Genomic DNA, 15,495 nt, shown 5'->3' on the forward strand with positions numbered 1-15,495 from the left:
AAGAACAACAAAACAACAAGCCAATGACCCCTTTGTACTTAGAAATCCCTAGATCAGCGGTTCTCAACCTGTGGGTCGCGATTCCTTTGGGGGTTGAACGACCCTTTCACAGGGGTCGCCTAAGACCATCAGAAAACACATATATAATTACATATTGTTTCTGTGATTAATCACTATACTTTATGTTCAATTTGTAACAATGAAAATACATCCTGCATATCAGATATTTACATCACGATTCATAACAGTAGCAACATTACAGTTATGAAGTAGCAACGAAAATAATTTTATGGTTGGGGGTCACCACAACATGAGGAACTGTATTAAAGGGTCAAGGCATTAGAAAGGTTGAGAACCACTGCCCTAGATCATTTGGTGGCCCCGAATAATTTTCCTTAGCTTTCAGAATTAGAAATGTTCTGAAAAAGACCTCCATTTTTGCTCACTGCCTTTTGGCCACTTTATTCCTCTCAGGAGTAACTTCATTTTAGGATGATTTCTGCATATTGCCTCTCTTCCTCTGTTTTCCAGGCCTCACCTGGGGTTTCCTGGGACGAATCCCAGAAAATGCTCCTCCCATTTCACTTTCTCTTCCACCTCCTGCCCAACCTGGACGGTAAGTGCTAATGAATAAACCAATAAAATAATTTTGTCTTAATAGTGTTTGTGCCACAAACTCAGGGTTTGAGTAGGTGAGGTATGCCTACACAGCACTCTAGACTGGACACAGACCAGTTCATTCTTACAAAGCCTTCAGATGCTCTCCTTTATTCAAAGGCCTCTGCGTTGAACAGGTGATGCCAGACTCTCGCCAGTGACACGTTCATGACTATAAAAGTTGCAGTTTATGTCCAGGGTCCCGCCACCAGTGCCCCTGAACCTGGAAGAAGTTAATAGCTCTTGCGTCTCCTTCTAGAAGATACTTTCAGGGGGTTTTCTGACCCCCAATCCCTTGCAAACCAGAAGCCAGATTGCACCTTCGTACCCGGAAGCAGTCTGTAATTTAAATTAACAAATGTCCCTCCCAACACCAGAAATAGTGCTTATGCATTTACCGTGCGCCAGATTCCCTCGGGTTAGGTTGCAGGGGGGGTGGGGGGGGAGACACCTCCAGGGCTCACATTTCCAACTAGAGAAAACGCCAATGGCCCCAGCAGCCCCTCCCCATACCCCAACTTCTGTTGTTCAGTCACTGGGCACTGAGAACATACAGATTTCCAGGCAATATATCCTGGGAGAGGGGAGGGAGGGGAAAATTCGTGGGGTTTTGTTCCGGTTCATTATTATAAAAATATAAAAGGTTGTGGCCTCTCTTTGTAGGTTCCAGACACCTCCATCAGGCCTGGGGGATATAAGGCTGGAGGCTAAAGGGTCCCGGCTGCTGGAGGGGAGACCGTCTGAGGCTCTCCTGGGTGTCAGGGAAGCAGGAGGGAGGTGGAGAAACATAATCATTGACCTTTAAAGGCTCCAAAGAGAGAAGATGGTGGACGAGGTTAGACCACAAGGAAGGGAGCACAGGAGACAGCGGAGAGAGGAAAGCTGGGGCGCTGAAGAGGAGAAAAGATTAAAGGACGAGGGGAAGGAAGGAGAAAACGGGGCAGGAGAGGAAGGTAGGGTAGGGAGGAAGGAGGAAGAAAAGAAAGAAGAGCCTCGAGGGTGAGCAGGGAAAGAGGGGAGCAGGGGGAGGAGGGAGGGAGAGAGCCGAACAATCCTGGGAGAAGGAGGGGAAGGCTGGCCGAGGGAGGCCACGTCGGAACAAGGGTACAACAGTTGAAAGCCCAAGTCCAGAAAAGCCTGAAAACCCTGGCCCACGACCTCAGTGTGGCCGCGGGGCCAGGAGGAGCGGGCTGCCGGGGCGTGCCCCCGCGGGCCGGCTCCGGCACCTCCTCGGCGTGTCCTCCGGTCCTGCGGTGCCGCCCCGGCTGCCGGGCCGAGTCGCGCGCCCGGGTCCGCGGGTCGCTCCGCCGCCTGCTCCCGGCTCGGGCTCGGGGCAGCGCTACCCCTAGGAAGTCGAGGCCGGGATGGGCAGTCCGTGCAAGCTACTGAGGCTGTCCGGGGCCTTGCCGCCGGGGCTGGGCGGCTTCCGATCGACCACTGCGGGAGGAAGCACAGGGGCGTCGGGTCATTGCGTGGCGCGCGCAGAGTCAGAGACCAGGGGGCCCAGGACGCCCGCAAACCAAGGGGACAGCGCGAAGATCCGGGGTGGACGTGCGCGTCGAAGGTTGGCGCCCGCCGTCCTCCTCCCCGAAGGGAGTCACGGGCGCGGGCAGCCTGGCAAGTGGCTCTCCTCGCCAGGACATTTGCAGGTGCCCCTAGACCGCTGAGCCCGAACAATTCCCTTTGCACCGCGCCTGCTTAATAAAGCAGCGATGGGCGCAGGGAGGTGCCGCCGCCGTCCCGCGCACCGCCAGGCCGGGAGGTTCTCGGATCCAATCCCAGAATTGATCCGATCTGGGGAAGGGAGCAGGGAACTGAGACCCGCACAGCCCTCCTCCCCAACCTGGACTCACCCACCCCAGACCCCAGCCGCGCGACGGGCCGAGGAGCTGTGAGCGCGTCAGGCCCCTTGTCCCTCCCAGCGGCTCCGGGCACTCTGGGTGGGCGGGCAGGGGGACATCGCGTGGGGAGCGGGTCACCAAAGACGCCCCGCGTGGAGGGAGGGCTCCGGGACGCCTGGACGCGCTTTAAGTGGGCGGCCGATTTCGTTTTAACCGCGGCCCGAGCAGCAGATTCTTTCACCACCGTGGGCACAGCGCGCCCTGGGCCTGGGGGCGCCGGATTCGGTGACGGTAGGCTCGCCACACCAGGCGGCATTCTGCGCGTGGCCCTGTTATTTAGGCTTTGTGATAAGGGCCCCGGTTTGGCTACTGGACGTCAGAAAAGTGACGCAACCTCTGGTTTTCCATTTCAGTCCCCGGACGCTCAAGCTTGGTTATACCTGAAGGCGCCTGCTTTCAACTTTGTTCTCCTCCTCTCCTTCCCGGCCCCCCCCCCCCCCAACAAGTCCTCCTGTAAAGGGGGACATCGGAGCGCCTCACTTCGGGTTGAGGGGGGACTCTGGAGTGTTTTTCCCCCTGCAGCTGCCCCTGCCCAGCCCCGGGGGCAGGTTACTGTGGGTGCGAGAAGCTGGGCCGCACACCCCTGCCCTAGGGACGCACGTACACACACGCACAGGCATGCACGCACATCAGGTTTCTCAGGGGCTGGAAGGGGCCTAAAGACCTGTCCAGGGCAGAGTAACCCCCTCCACTCCCCCTTACCCCCACCCCACACCTCCTCTCAACTTGAGCCTAAAAACACTGTGGTAGCCGCTCAGCCAACGAAGTTTTCCGAGCTTTTTTCCCACCCTGTACACACACTGCAAGGTGAGGACCTGTTTAGAAAACATCGGAGGGGGAGGTTTCTCAGCCCAAGGCCGGTCGCTTAGAGACAAAGGCGTGAAAAATAAACACCCGGAGCCCAGAGACAGATCCCACCCCCTCTGCAGGTCAAAATTTCAGCGGTCCACCCCAGACCCTCCCCATAGGCCCCTCCTCCCCTTCTTTCCCACAGCAGGATGGGGTCCGGGGTGGGGGGCAACCAACGTGGGTCTGTCTGTCTGGGTTCTCAGAGGCTGGGGCACCAGGGCATTGGGCGCTTGGCAGGAGTTTTAACTTAATCTTAGGGGACACGCGTTTTTAAAATCTTGGGACTGCGATTTCAGAGCCACCGGGACCAGGGGGATGGGGGCGGGAGAAAGCGGGAGTCTCGAGTCTCGGTTGGAGTCTCCCAGGGCTGGGTCAAGTGAGACCCTGGTTGCAGGTGGCTGGGCGCTCAGCAACGCCCGCGCCCTAATGCTCTCTGGCAAAGTTTGCTTTTAGGATCGATTTTTCAGGAACGAATCCCGAGCTGAGACAACTGGAAGGAGGCTGCGAGTTATCTGTAACAAACATAAACAAATTTTTCTTTGAACGTATGCAATATCTTATAGATTTGATTTCCAAATCTTGAGTCGTTCCAAATCCCCGCTGAAAAGGGTTTTAGGAGGTTTTGAACGTTTCTGAAAACACACTGTAAATACCGGCGGTCTGGAGGGAACCTCTGGTGGGGCCTGTCCCCTGTGGGGGTGGGGAGGAGAGGGCCTTGGCCTGGCTATGAAAACACATTTGAATTGGTGTCCCTCTACTCTAGGTTCCCAAGAATTGAAATTTTCTTTCACGTATGGGAGATGTAAATTATACTTCCTTGCCTACCTAATAGGGAACCCACAGGCATTACTCTTTACCAAGATAAAATACATAAATTGTGGTGCTTTCTTTGGCTTAATTTTGGTATCTTCAGAGCAATATAGCCCTTTCCTAACACAGCCACTTTGTTCCGGGGCATTTCAAGATCAACATTAAAAACAAATTATGACCCGTAGGTGTTTAATTCTGGTGCTTAATTCTGACTTCCTTAGGGTAATAGCTAATGTTCATTTCCACCTGACTTAGAGGATATATGAACTAGATCAGTGGTTCTCAGCCTTGGCTGCACGTTAGAATCACCTGGGAATCTTTTTAAACTCTTGATTTCTGGGTCTCATCCTCCGGAAATTCTGTTTCTTTGTTATGGGGTGGGGCCACAACATTAATAACAAAGAAACAGAATTTCCGGAGGATGAGGCCCAGAAATCAGGATTTTAAAAAGATTCCCAGGTGATTCTAATGTGCAGCCAAGGTTGAGAACCACTGAAGTAGATGATCAAAAAGTATTTGTTTTTACTGAGTATTCATGATATTAAATTGCTTTCAGTGGGGAAAAAATTTTTTCCTACTGAAAAAACAATTCAGTAAATGCTATTCCTACCATTCTTATTAACTGAGTAAGCCCTACAGTGATTGTCTTATGGGATGTGTGTTTGGATGTAATTTTAAAACAATCATTAGAAAAAAGGCATTGATTCTGATCACTTTCTTTGTAATTTTTCAAAGACCCATTGGGCGTGGAAGATCTTTGAAGTCAGCTTTTCTGCCAGTGAGAATAAAAATTCTTAACCGAAATAGGTGTGTGATTCTCATTATTCATTTGTGTTCCTTGTTTCGACACAAACATTTGTGTGCCAGTTTGAGAAATCACTTTTTAATGTTGGACCTAATTTATTCCGTTACCCTTTCCCTGTGTTTTTTAAGAACTGTGAGGATCAGGAAATTAAGTTATTAATTTAATAACTAATGCAGTTAATTCTTACTACGGACTTTGAGAACCAGTGAGATGTTTCATAATAGAAAGTGACAATGGTAATAGGGACATGAATGCGTTACCTACGGGTCATAATTTGTGTCTAATGTTGAGCTTGAAATGCCCCAGAACAAAATGGCTGTGTTAGTGGCTACATTGTGCTCTGAAGACCGAAAGCCCTTTTCTAAGCCTTCTTTCTCCTTCGGTCAGCCCGGGCAAAATCTTTTAAAATTGTAGATACACTCTTCTAATTCAAATGAACCTGCTTAGTTAATGATTTGTATGATGAGGTAAATTCCATGTCAATTTCTAATTTAACAGATTACTTCAGTTGTCCAGAAAGCAGGTAGATTTGAGAGCTGGGCAAAGCACTCAGCATGAGATCCTTGTTGTCCCTTAACTGAAAAGCTTTAGAGGAGCTGTAATCCCTATTTTTTTAAATTTCATGTACTTGAATTTTCCTATAAATGATCAACTTGTGTTATTTTATTTTTAAATTAAGTTTAAAGCTTAAGGAAGTTCTAATTCTCAATTTTGGTAATTTATATCGCATAATGTTTGTCCTTTAGGAAAAATAAAAGTAAAAAATATATATATTTTTGTCTTTTATTGATTTACTTGACTTATTGATGGCAATTTAATTCTCTCTCTCTCTCTCTCAGATCAGCTACTATGTCTCCTAGGAAATAAAGCTTTTTGCCTGCCCCCACTCTGCGTTGGCAGGTCTGAAGTGGATCAGGCTTGTAAAGAGCCTTCTGGAGCACCCCTGACCCCAAGGTTTGTGCTCAGCCTCCTTCCCCACAGAGGCTGGGACCCCCTGAGGCGACTCCTTCCTTTCACAGGGTAGTTGGGGTAACAAATTTCTAGGGACAGAACCTATTGCAGGCAGGTTCTTCGAAATTAGCAAATCCAGCCACTCCTTTCGCCGCTGAGGAAAATGAGGACTCAGCCAACAGCCGATGAGCTTTTCCCAGTTTATAGGGGCAAAAAAAGAAAAAAAAACCCAGAACCTGGGGGTCAGTGTAAGAAGACACCCTTCACACTGTTGACCAGCTATTAAACGCCTCAAATCTGTTAGTTTGGCTTATCATGGAGTACATTTATGAAGGAGGGAGAAGAGGAGAGAAGACTCCCAGCCATAATTTTAAAAAAGGAATCTGAGAAGAAACAGATGGGCAGTGCAGGTCCGGGACCTGGGCAGGTCCACCACAGAAGGCAAAGCTCCTCAGGCCCCAGAAAGGTGAACCTGAATGATGCTTCTAGACCAGTGGTTCTCAACCTTCCTCATGCCGCGACCCTTTAATACAGTTCCTCATGTTGTGGTGACCCCCAACCATAAAATTATTTTCGTTGCTACTTCCTAACTGTAATTTTGTTACTGTTATGAATCGTCATGTAAATATCTGATATGCAGGATGTATTTTCATTGTTACAAATTGAACATAATGAAAGCATAGTGATTAATCACAAAAACAATATGTAATTATATATGTGTTTTCCGGTGGTCTTAGGATCCCTATGAAAGGGTTGTTCGACCCCCAAAGGGATCGCGACCCACAGGTTGAGAGCCAATGTTCTAGACTCTTCTATGGATGGAGAAATGATGCTCAGAGAGAAGCAATAACTTGGCCAAGGGCACAGGAACCAGATCCAAACCTGACCCAATTCTCTCTCTCTCTCTCTCTCTCTCTCTCTCTCTCTCTCTCTCTCTCTCTCTCAGAGGGGGAGGGTGGAATCTGGAATCCTAAGGCATCTCTCAACTTCTGCCATCTTTCTAAGGACGCGCATTGGCATACACCTGTTAAAAATCAATCTGATCCGAGAAACTACAGGTTTAAGCCCGAAGGAAGGGTTTAGGCTGGGTACCAAACCTCTCTCACTACCTTCTCCCACGATCACACCCCCTCCCCATTTCTTGCACCCTTCCTAACCTCTCTCCATTCATCCGACCCATTCCCATCCATGCCACTCACCTTCTCGGCTGGGATGCTTGAAGGTCATCGCTGCTGCGAGCTCCCCACCGTGCACCGTGAGGCTGGCCCCGGGAGACGCCAGCGGGGGAGCCTGTGCGGGCGGCCAGGGCGGGCCTGGGGCCAGGTAGCCCCCCGCGGGCGCGCTGTACACGCCGTGCTGGCTGGAGGCCGGGTAGGCGCAGGCTGGGAGGAAGCCGCCCACTGCGGAGAGGCCGGAGGCCGACTGTGCGGAGGGAGAGGGACAGACCATCAGCCGCAGGGAACCCACCGACTCCTCCAGCACGTGCAGTTACGGGACAAATGGGGGATGCTCCTTTCCCCTGCTGCCCCCTCAATCATCCCCACGCAACGCTTGGCCTCTAATTTTCCTAGGAAGGCCCCTGGCCAAGTGATTTCCACTCGAATTCTTATAAATAATAATGAGATGAGGGGTTTCCTGGTATTCACCAGCCCAGCTGGGGTTTAAAGAGAGCCTCAGCCATCTGTGTTCTGGGTTCAAGTTTTTGTAGCAAAAGTATATTGGCAAAAGGCAACGCAATCCCCTCAAAAGCCAGCTTCCCCAAAGTGTGCGCTTGAGAAAAGGAGAGAAAATGCTGAGAGGGCCCTGGGTGGCCGGGCTGCCAGGCCTGGGGAATTTTCTCTTCTCTCTGTCTCTTTCTCCCTCCACCCCCTCCCCCCAACGCTTTCGATCTTCCAGTTAAGGACACCTCCTTCCCGAACCCTTGGTTACCTGAGTGTATTTAATGTCCGCCTCCAGTGCTGGTTTATCTAGCCCATTCACTGCCGAGGTGGCCGGGAAGGCCGTGCGGTTCACGCTGGCCCAGTCTTCCATCTTGGGGGAGTAAGTGGCGCCTTCGCTCCCGGCCAGGGCCCCTGAGGGGACACGGGACAGGTTAGTGGGGACATCCCATCCGAATCTGCGCTGGGCGTGAGCGCGGCCCTCCAGCCAGAGGGTGACACACGTGCCTACAAGCACCCAGCGCATCTCCGAGGGTGCGGCCCAGGGTCCTCTGAACACCTGCGGCCTCCAGATGCTCGGAGAGAGGCCCGAGGGGGGGGGGGGGTGCGGGCATAGGGTTTAGCGTTCACTCCTTAGTGGGGCAGAGGCTGTTCCCGTTCCTCCAAGTCTGCGCGCCCCGCTTTCCGCAAAACAAGGGGTCTCTGGCGGGGGGATGGCCTGTGAGACGGGGCTGGGCGCACTCGGCCAAGGTGCCTTTCCAATGTCCAGAGGTGGCGCCCGGAAAGGTTCAAGTTCAAATCCAAAGCATGTCCTGAGAATGATATGGGTTTCTCAAAGCCTCAACACGTGTCCGGAGGGTTTGGAGACGGTTCCCCTCAGAAATGCCTCCGGAGATGCCCCGGATCTCCCCAAAGAGGCTCCAACCCAGCCACCAGGGCAGCCCCGTCACTCGTCTGCTCCTCCGCACGGGTGCGCTGGGGGAACCCAGAGAAAGTTCTAGAACTGAGAGCAAACCTGGTGCGGCCACCTCCCAGCCAGCTGCCCCCAGGTCGTTCCGGGGGAAGTTGTGCACCTCACCTCCCACCCCCAGGCTGGGTTCGAGCCACCGGAAGAAACAAACCTTGTGTGAGGCCTGGGCAGCGTGCCCCACTGCCTCTGGGTCTAAGCTTTCCTTTCTTTCCGCCCCCCGACCCCCTCCTCTTTGGGGCTATGGTGAGCTTTGCTTCTTACGCATGTAAGAGCTTGCTATCCCTTGCCCGGGTGCTGGGACAGGAGGCAGTGCGGAGAAAATGGGCACTCAGGCCGGCCCAGGCACATCTCCCCGAGCCCCGCATCAAGGCCGCCCCAGTCCTCTCTCCCTACTCCACCTCCTTCCTCCCTGGGCGAGATGACCAGCAAGTGTGCAGAGTTCTAATTACAGGCAAAGGGCACATCCTTGTGAGTCCTGAGGCGCCACCACCGGAGATCCCAGCTCCAGAACCTGCAGCCGCCAGGCCTGCCTGAGGTCACTAGATAAGACAGGCCTGGTGGCCCTTTGCCTTTTACTGGAAAGAGCCTTTGGGCCTGGGAGGGACAGAACCTTTTGGGAAACGGTGAGGTTATCCTGAAAGACCCTTAAGAAAGGGCCCCGGAATTGACTGAAGTTTGTTTGGCTTAGATCTGGCGATAGGGGGGGTTGCATATTTTTTGAAAGAATAAAGGGAAAAAAAGGCAATTTCAGGCCTCCAAATTTGTGGTCGGCGATTGCTCTTCCGGGAAATATTTTCCACATTTGTCATAAAAAGTACAAGATGTCTCCCATATTAGGCCCCGGACCCTCAACCTCCCTGGCCAGCCCTAGCCTCCCCTGAGCCAAAACAGGTCCAAGGAGGACTAGGAGTTACCCCTCATCCTCATGCCCAAGCCCTCGTCTTCAATTCTGTCCCTTCCAAGAAGGCTCCAGAAGGCCTCCACGACTGACCTGTTTGCTCCATAAACGTCCGGATGCCCAGGATGTTGCTGACCGAGTGCGCCGAGGGCCAAGAGCGGGGAATGCTGACGTGGCCGGCGGTGCCCGGGACCCCGTGGTGGCTGCCCATCTTGGCGCCGCTGGGGGACACGGGGCTGGGGTAAGGGTACTGATAGATGTGGTTGTAGGGCAGCGCCGGCTGTGGCGGCGGCTGCTTGCTCGCCTCGTAGGGCCCGGGCTGCGCCAAGCTGCCAATCTTATTGCGCAGGATGCGGCTGATGGAGCTCACCGAGGGCACGTTGTACTTGTCGCAGACGCCGTCGGCCAGCAGCCGGTCGCGGATCTCCCAGGCAAAGATTCCAGGGTCGCCCTGCTTGTAGTCCCGGATGTGCTTGACCACGTTGGGGGTGGTGACTCGGGGTTTGCTGCCCCCGATGGCCCCGGGCAGGATGGAGCCGGTCTCGTTGTAGCGCGCCAGGATCTTGCTCACGCAGCCATGGGAAACGCGGAGTTGCCGGCTAATGTCACAGGGTCGGATGCCCAGCTGCGCTAACTCCACGATGCGCAAGCGGATGGCGTTGGGCAGGGGGCGTCCGTTGACGAACACGCCGCCCAGCTGGTTGACCTCGCCGTACGTCTGCTCTGCGGACGCGCCAGAGGACAGTGCGCGGAGGGGAGAAAACACCAGCGGGTTAGCCAGGGTGGTCGCACTGAGCGAGGGGCCGCGACTCGGGAAGTGCCCGGCGGATACCCAGACTCTGCGGGCCAACAGCCTGGGTCTGCCCCCGGGGTAGGGCGGGGCGCACTACAGCCCTCCGTGCCCTTTTGAGGGGGTCTCGCTTGGGACATTCCATCCCCGGACGCGCCGATCTACCCCAACCCCACCCCACCCAGAAGGGAGGGGATGTGCGGAGAACCCGCTCGCCCGGGACCCACGACCCGGACTCCGAGGGAAAGCAGGCGAGCGGAAAAGGAAGCGCCAGGACACAATACACCTCGCCAGCCCTCCCGCGCCCGGCTGGCCGCCCGCCCCTTACCCATGGCGCGCGGGCCCGCCAGCTGCCTGGCGCCGGGGCGGCCGGGGCTGGGCCCGGCGCAGTACGGGAGAGCTCGGGAGCCGCTGCCGCGGGAGAGGCATAGAGGGCGGGCGCGCGCGAGCCGAGAGCCGCGGCGGCCGGGCCGCGGGCTGGAAACGCGCTGTGCCGCCCCGCCAGGCGCCCTGCCGCCAGTCCCCCGGCCCGCCGCCGCCGCCGCCGCCGCCCGCTCCCCAGACACTCTCCACTCCCGCGACCGCAGGCCTAGGGGGAACTTCATCCGATTCAGAGAAATTCGTCTGACCGGGAGGCTGCGGCGTGTGAAGATCAATTTTACGTGTCCTCCACGTCAATCTCGGCAGTCGCGCCGGAGACGCGCGAGTTGGCAGCCCATTGGTTCCCGTCACTGAACCCCGGCGCCCCCCTCCCCTCGGTGAAACTCTACCCCCTCCCTCTGTCCTCCCCTTTCGGCCCTCCTCCGGAACCCATCCCATCCCCCTACACACACACACACACACACACACACACACACACACACACACTCACACACGTACATGTACACGCACACGAACGGCCCCAACCCCAGCTGGGCCTGGGACCTTCCCCTCCCTCCGCTGTCCTCGCCCCTTGTACCTTTCCGGTTTGGATACAGATGGGTAGTCATTTCAAACTGATGAATATTTACCAGTAATAGTACTAGTACTACTTTGGATTTTCGTGTTACTACCACCTCCACTGCCATTACTGCTAAGATATCCGAGGATTAAAGTTGTTCATGACAAGATGGTCAGCGTGTGGCTGCCTCTACACCCCTTCCCCTGGGCACTGAAAGCATGGTGCCAGCGCCCCATGTCTGAGCTTTCCAGCGGCACCTTGAGCGTTCAGCATGATGTAGGGAGACGGTCCCAAGGTGTTTGCTCTGTCCCATTTCTGACTGAGCCCCCAATCCTGCTTGCAGGAAATCTTTACAATGTTGTAAGGAGTTCCGTGTTGTAAGAGGTGCACGTTGTAGAGTCTGTCTCCCCGAGAACAGGCCCACCCACTCGAACTCACTCCTCTCTGAAGTGACACAGGACGAGTGAGAACCCTTTCTGACCTCTGCCCCAAAGACGGTTGGTTCTCTTCTTCCAGTCCTGGAACCCCAATCCTTCCACACCCGAGCTGCCTGACCTCACCTTTCACACAGCAGGGAGGCTTCCAGGGGGCCTTTGTTAAACCACTGAAAGGGGCCCTTCCCCTCCATTTAAGGGGGAGGGGCTAGGCAGCCTTGAACTCTTGGGCCTGCGGGAGGAACTGTCTGTCAACTCTTCTCCATGTCTATCTTGCATCAGCTGCACACTCTGGCCTTCCCCGGCCTGTGTGGCTGACTGTGGCAGCCTCAGGGGGAGCTCCCCTGGGACTCAGGAGAGAGCAGGTGAAGAGAGAAAGCTCCAGGTTTTGCCCTGAACTGACACATGGAGGCCCTGACCTAGGAGTTCCCAGCTTGGGGCCAGTAAGCGCCCAGGGCATGGGCTGAAGGTACAGGAACAGGGAGGGGCGCCTAGGCGGGGCCTAGGAAGACCCGTGGTTCTCTGGACTCCCTGTGCTCCCAGCTGTCCGGATGGAGCGGGAAGAATTTTCCCCTCCCCTCCCCCGGAGTCTAAAGCTTGGGAGCTGGCGGAGAGCCGCGCGTGACACCCGCGCCGTGATGCTGCGGGAGGCGCACTTGCACCCGATCAGCCAGCCTGGGGAGCAGCGGCGACCGAGTCCATGACCCCTTTCCCTCCGCTGTGGGCTTCCAGGGGGTCTTGAAAGTGTCGACGGCTTTGAATTAAGCTGTCTGAATGTGTCAATCAGGAGGGCCTAAGCCACAAATCCTGTGCTCTCTGGAGGGAGGGAGGGCGCAGGGCCCTGCTGAGCTGGGGCTTGGGCCACAGGCGAGAGTTATCCTTGGAAAGAAAATCCAAGTTTAAAAGAGCCCCTTCTGCCTCACGGAAAAACATAGTGCCGCCTCTGGGAGGCCGCGGGGACGCGGAAGAGGACAGTCAGTGCTCTGGCGAAGGGTGGGGCAAGGTCGGGATGGGAACAGGGTAAAGGGGCGGTTTGAATTACGGTTTGCAAACCCGAGGCAGGGGCTCTGCAAAGAAGCAGAGCAGCGGGCTGCACGCACCAGCCGCGGGGCTCTCCGAGGCTGCGTGCGGAGGGAGGCGCTCTGCTCAGTTCTGTCTAGATTCTTTTTTTAAAATATGCTTTATTGATTTTTTACAGAGAGGAAGGGAGAGGGATAGAGCGTTAGAAACATAGATGGAGAGAAACATCGATCAGCTGCCTCCTGCACACCCCCTACTGGGGATGTGCCCGCGACCAAGGTACACGCCCTTGACCGGAATCGAACCTGGGACCCTTCAGTCCGAAGACCAACGCTCTATCCACTGAGCCAAACCGGTTAGGGCCTGTCTAGATTCTTTGGATCCTGTTTGTCCCTGATCTAAACTTTTGTTACCTGAATTTCAAGTCGGGCCCCAAAAACCAAAAAGGTTGATTCCTAGAGCTGGAAACCGCAGTGTCCATAACCCAGTGCATCCGAGATGTGGTGAAACAGCTAAGGTCATTTCTTTCCCCTGAAGGCGAGGAGTAAACAGGCACGCTCAGAAAAAAGATAATAAAGCTGGCGGTACTTCGGTTAGAGCTGGTTCGCCCTCATCGTCCCACCTCGGCCAGTGGAGCGCCAGGCGCTGGCAAAGAGGTGCTGTCTAGAACGGCATCACCTCCCCACTGCGCTCGGTGAAGGCCGTGCGGCCCTGGGGTAGACGGTTGGGAAACCGCCTGGCGGCTCTCTGGGGCTCCAGAGCCCGTCCGCCCTGACTCCCATCCTACCGTCCTCCCACTCCCCATCTCTCCAGCAGCCAGCAGCCAGGTGGGGGACGCCGCAGCACTCCCAGCACCCCGCTCACCGCCAGCCTCCGGAAAAGCTTACGGTTTGTCGCCCCCTGTCGGCCCGCGGACCGGCTCCGCAGCTTCCCGAGGCCGGCTGGGTTAGGGGAGAAGCGGCCCAAAGGTGGGGTTGCCGAAGGAAAGCAAACGTCTCTCCTACCTCCGGGGGAGGCAGCTTGGCCCTCTCCCCGACCGGGAAGCGGCGACGCGGCCGGCGCTGAGCGCGCGGAGGTATAAAGCTCGCGGGTTCCGTGTCAGTGTGGGTTTGGCTGGGGTGGGCTCCCTTGTTTTGAGCGCCCTGGGCGCAGCGTGGAACCAGATGCAGAGCGGCTCCCAGTGGGACACAAGGCTCAGGGCGCGCGCGGGCACCGGGGACGTGACGCGTCTAGCGGGGGCTGGACGCCCAGAGAGGCGGAGGACGGATGTCAGGGGCCCCGAGGGGCCTCGGGAACGGACCCAGGTTTCCCAAGGCAGAGCAAGGAGAGGCAAGGTCCGTGCCAAAAGCGTGAGTCCAAAAGGAGGCAGGAAGAGGGTGCCTGCCCTCCTAGGGACTGGGCAAGCGGCGGCTAGAGGGGTCTCGGGTGAATACTTGCCACCTGAGCCCAGAACTTGAACGTAAAGGCTGTGAGAGTTTCAGTGACAAGGTCGTCCCTGGAGCGACAGTCGCCCCCGCTTCACCTCTCCTGCGTCTCTGTGATTCTTGGAGGCACAGTTTCGGGGAATTATCTGGGTGCCCATAAAACGCGCCCGTCGCGATAGGCCAGGGTGTTCGGGGTGCCCGTGCGTTTCAAGGTCTTCAGGAGGAACCTAAACCAGCAAATGAAAGTCCCTCTCAAGTCCCGCAGGGCGGAAAGAGCCACCGCGGGCTCGGCGCCTTTTGGTTCAGCCACCGAGAAGGAGGAAACACGGGCCGCTGGCGTCCCCGGAGGGACCCGGGCTTCGCCTGGGCCGGACTGCCGACCAACGCCGGTGCCCCCTGCCTCCCGCCTGGAGAGCAAGGTCGGGATCCTGGGTTCCCCCAAACAGCCGCGCCTGGGGCCTGAGGGCCCCTCCACGTTCCAGTCTGCGACCTGGCTCAGCTCAGGCCGAGCGCTTTTGTTCCGATTTTAAGAGCACTGTGCGGTGAGTCTTGTGGTTGGAAAACAAAGGTAAACCGAATCTCTTCGTTTTATTTTCAATTTTACTTTTTAAAAAAAGCAGCGCGGGCTACAAACGCACTTTATGCACCAGGTTACATTGTGCCCCTCCCCACACCCACAGTTTTGCAAACAAGATCCCGCGTAAAGAGAGTAATAAGAGGTGGCTAGCTGCAAGGGGACAAATTGTTGGAGGAGCTGACCCAGAGCAGGGAACTGCGAGCCCTCTGGGAGCGCTGGAACGGAGAATTAGCTCGCTGACCAGCGGGATGGGAGACGCAGTCACGAAACCCCACCCGGAGTGACTGCAGGGGAGAGGGGGGCGGGGAGGAGGAAAAAGGTGGACTCGGGGCTGATTTGGGCCCCCTGCGGGCGGGCGGCCGGCTAGCGCTTCCTCCCGGACGAGCGGCCTCGCGGAGAAGGGAGGTGGGTCTTTGCCCCCTGCACCTGCCGCTGCAGATTGGGACCCGCATGCTTCCCAGACCCCAGGACCGGGAACTAGCGCCCTCGGCTCCCAGACCGCTTGTGACCGCGGGGGGCTCGCTGATCTTTGCCGCGCCTCGCGTTTCGTTTGCTGGCCTGGGACTGTGCGTTGTCCCAAGCGGATCCGGTCTGCCTTGGCGCGGCGATTCCCGACCACTCCGGCTGCTGGCCGCCCGCGGAGAATGTCCTTGAAATGCAAAGGAAGAGAAGCAAAAGACCTTGTTTTTCGTTTTCCTAAAATGAAATGGATAAGCAAGGCTAGATGAATATCTTTGAGTGAATAACAGAACAGTTCCCGGAGTTCGTTTAGACTAGGCACAGGAAAAAAATTAGAAAAGGGGTTTTCGGA

General features: G+C 55.9%; 1 protein-coding gene across 1 annotated transcript; it reads right to left on the bottom strand.

The window, feature by feature from the left end:
- Positions 1-739: 739 nt before the first annotated feature.
- On the bottom strand, positions 740-10,916 carry PAX1 (paired box 1). Its single transcript, XM_059707542.1, has 5 exons — positions 10,618-10,916; positions 9,593-10,222; positions 7,903-8,045; positions 7,173-7,395; positions 740-2,094 (listed from the first exon to the last, which is right to left on the bottom strand). Exons 1-5 carry the CDS (start codon positions 10,892-10,894, stop codon positions 2,003-2,005), a joined length of 1,365 nt encoding a protein of 454 aa, XP_059563525.1. The 5' UTR covers positions 10,895-10,916; the 3' UTR covers positions 740-2,002.
- Between the last annotated feature and the right edge of the window lie 4,579 nt (positions 10,917-15,495).

This window comes from Myotis daubentonii, chromosome 8, assembly GCF_963259705.1.
Source record: "Myotis daubentonii chromosome 8, mMyoDau2.1, whole genome shotgun sequence".
Classification (NCBI taxonomy): Eukaryota; Metazoa; Chordata; class Mammalia; order Chiroptera; family Vespertilionidae; genus Myotis; species Myotis daubentonii.

Coding starts and splice junctions, on each gene's coding strand:
- PAX1 (XM_059707542.1), bottom strand. CDS start 10,894: ATGAAGTTCCCCCTAGGCCTGCGGTCGCGGGAGTGGAGAGTGTCTGGG. Junction 7,396..7,902: donor CGGACATTAAATACACTCAG/GTAACCAAGGGT, acceptor CCCTCCGCACAG/TCGGCCTCCGGCCTCTCCGC. Junction 2,095..7,172: donor CAAGCATCCCAGCCGAGAAG/GTGAGTGGCATG, acceptor TTCCTCCCGCAG/TGGTCGATCGGAAGCCGCCC.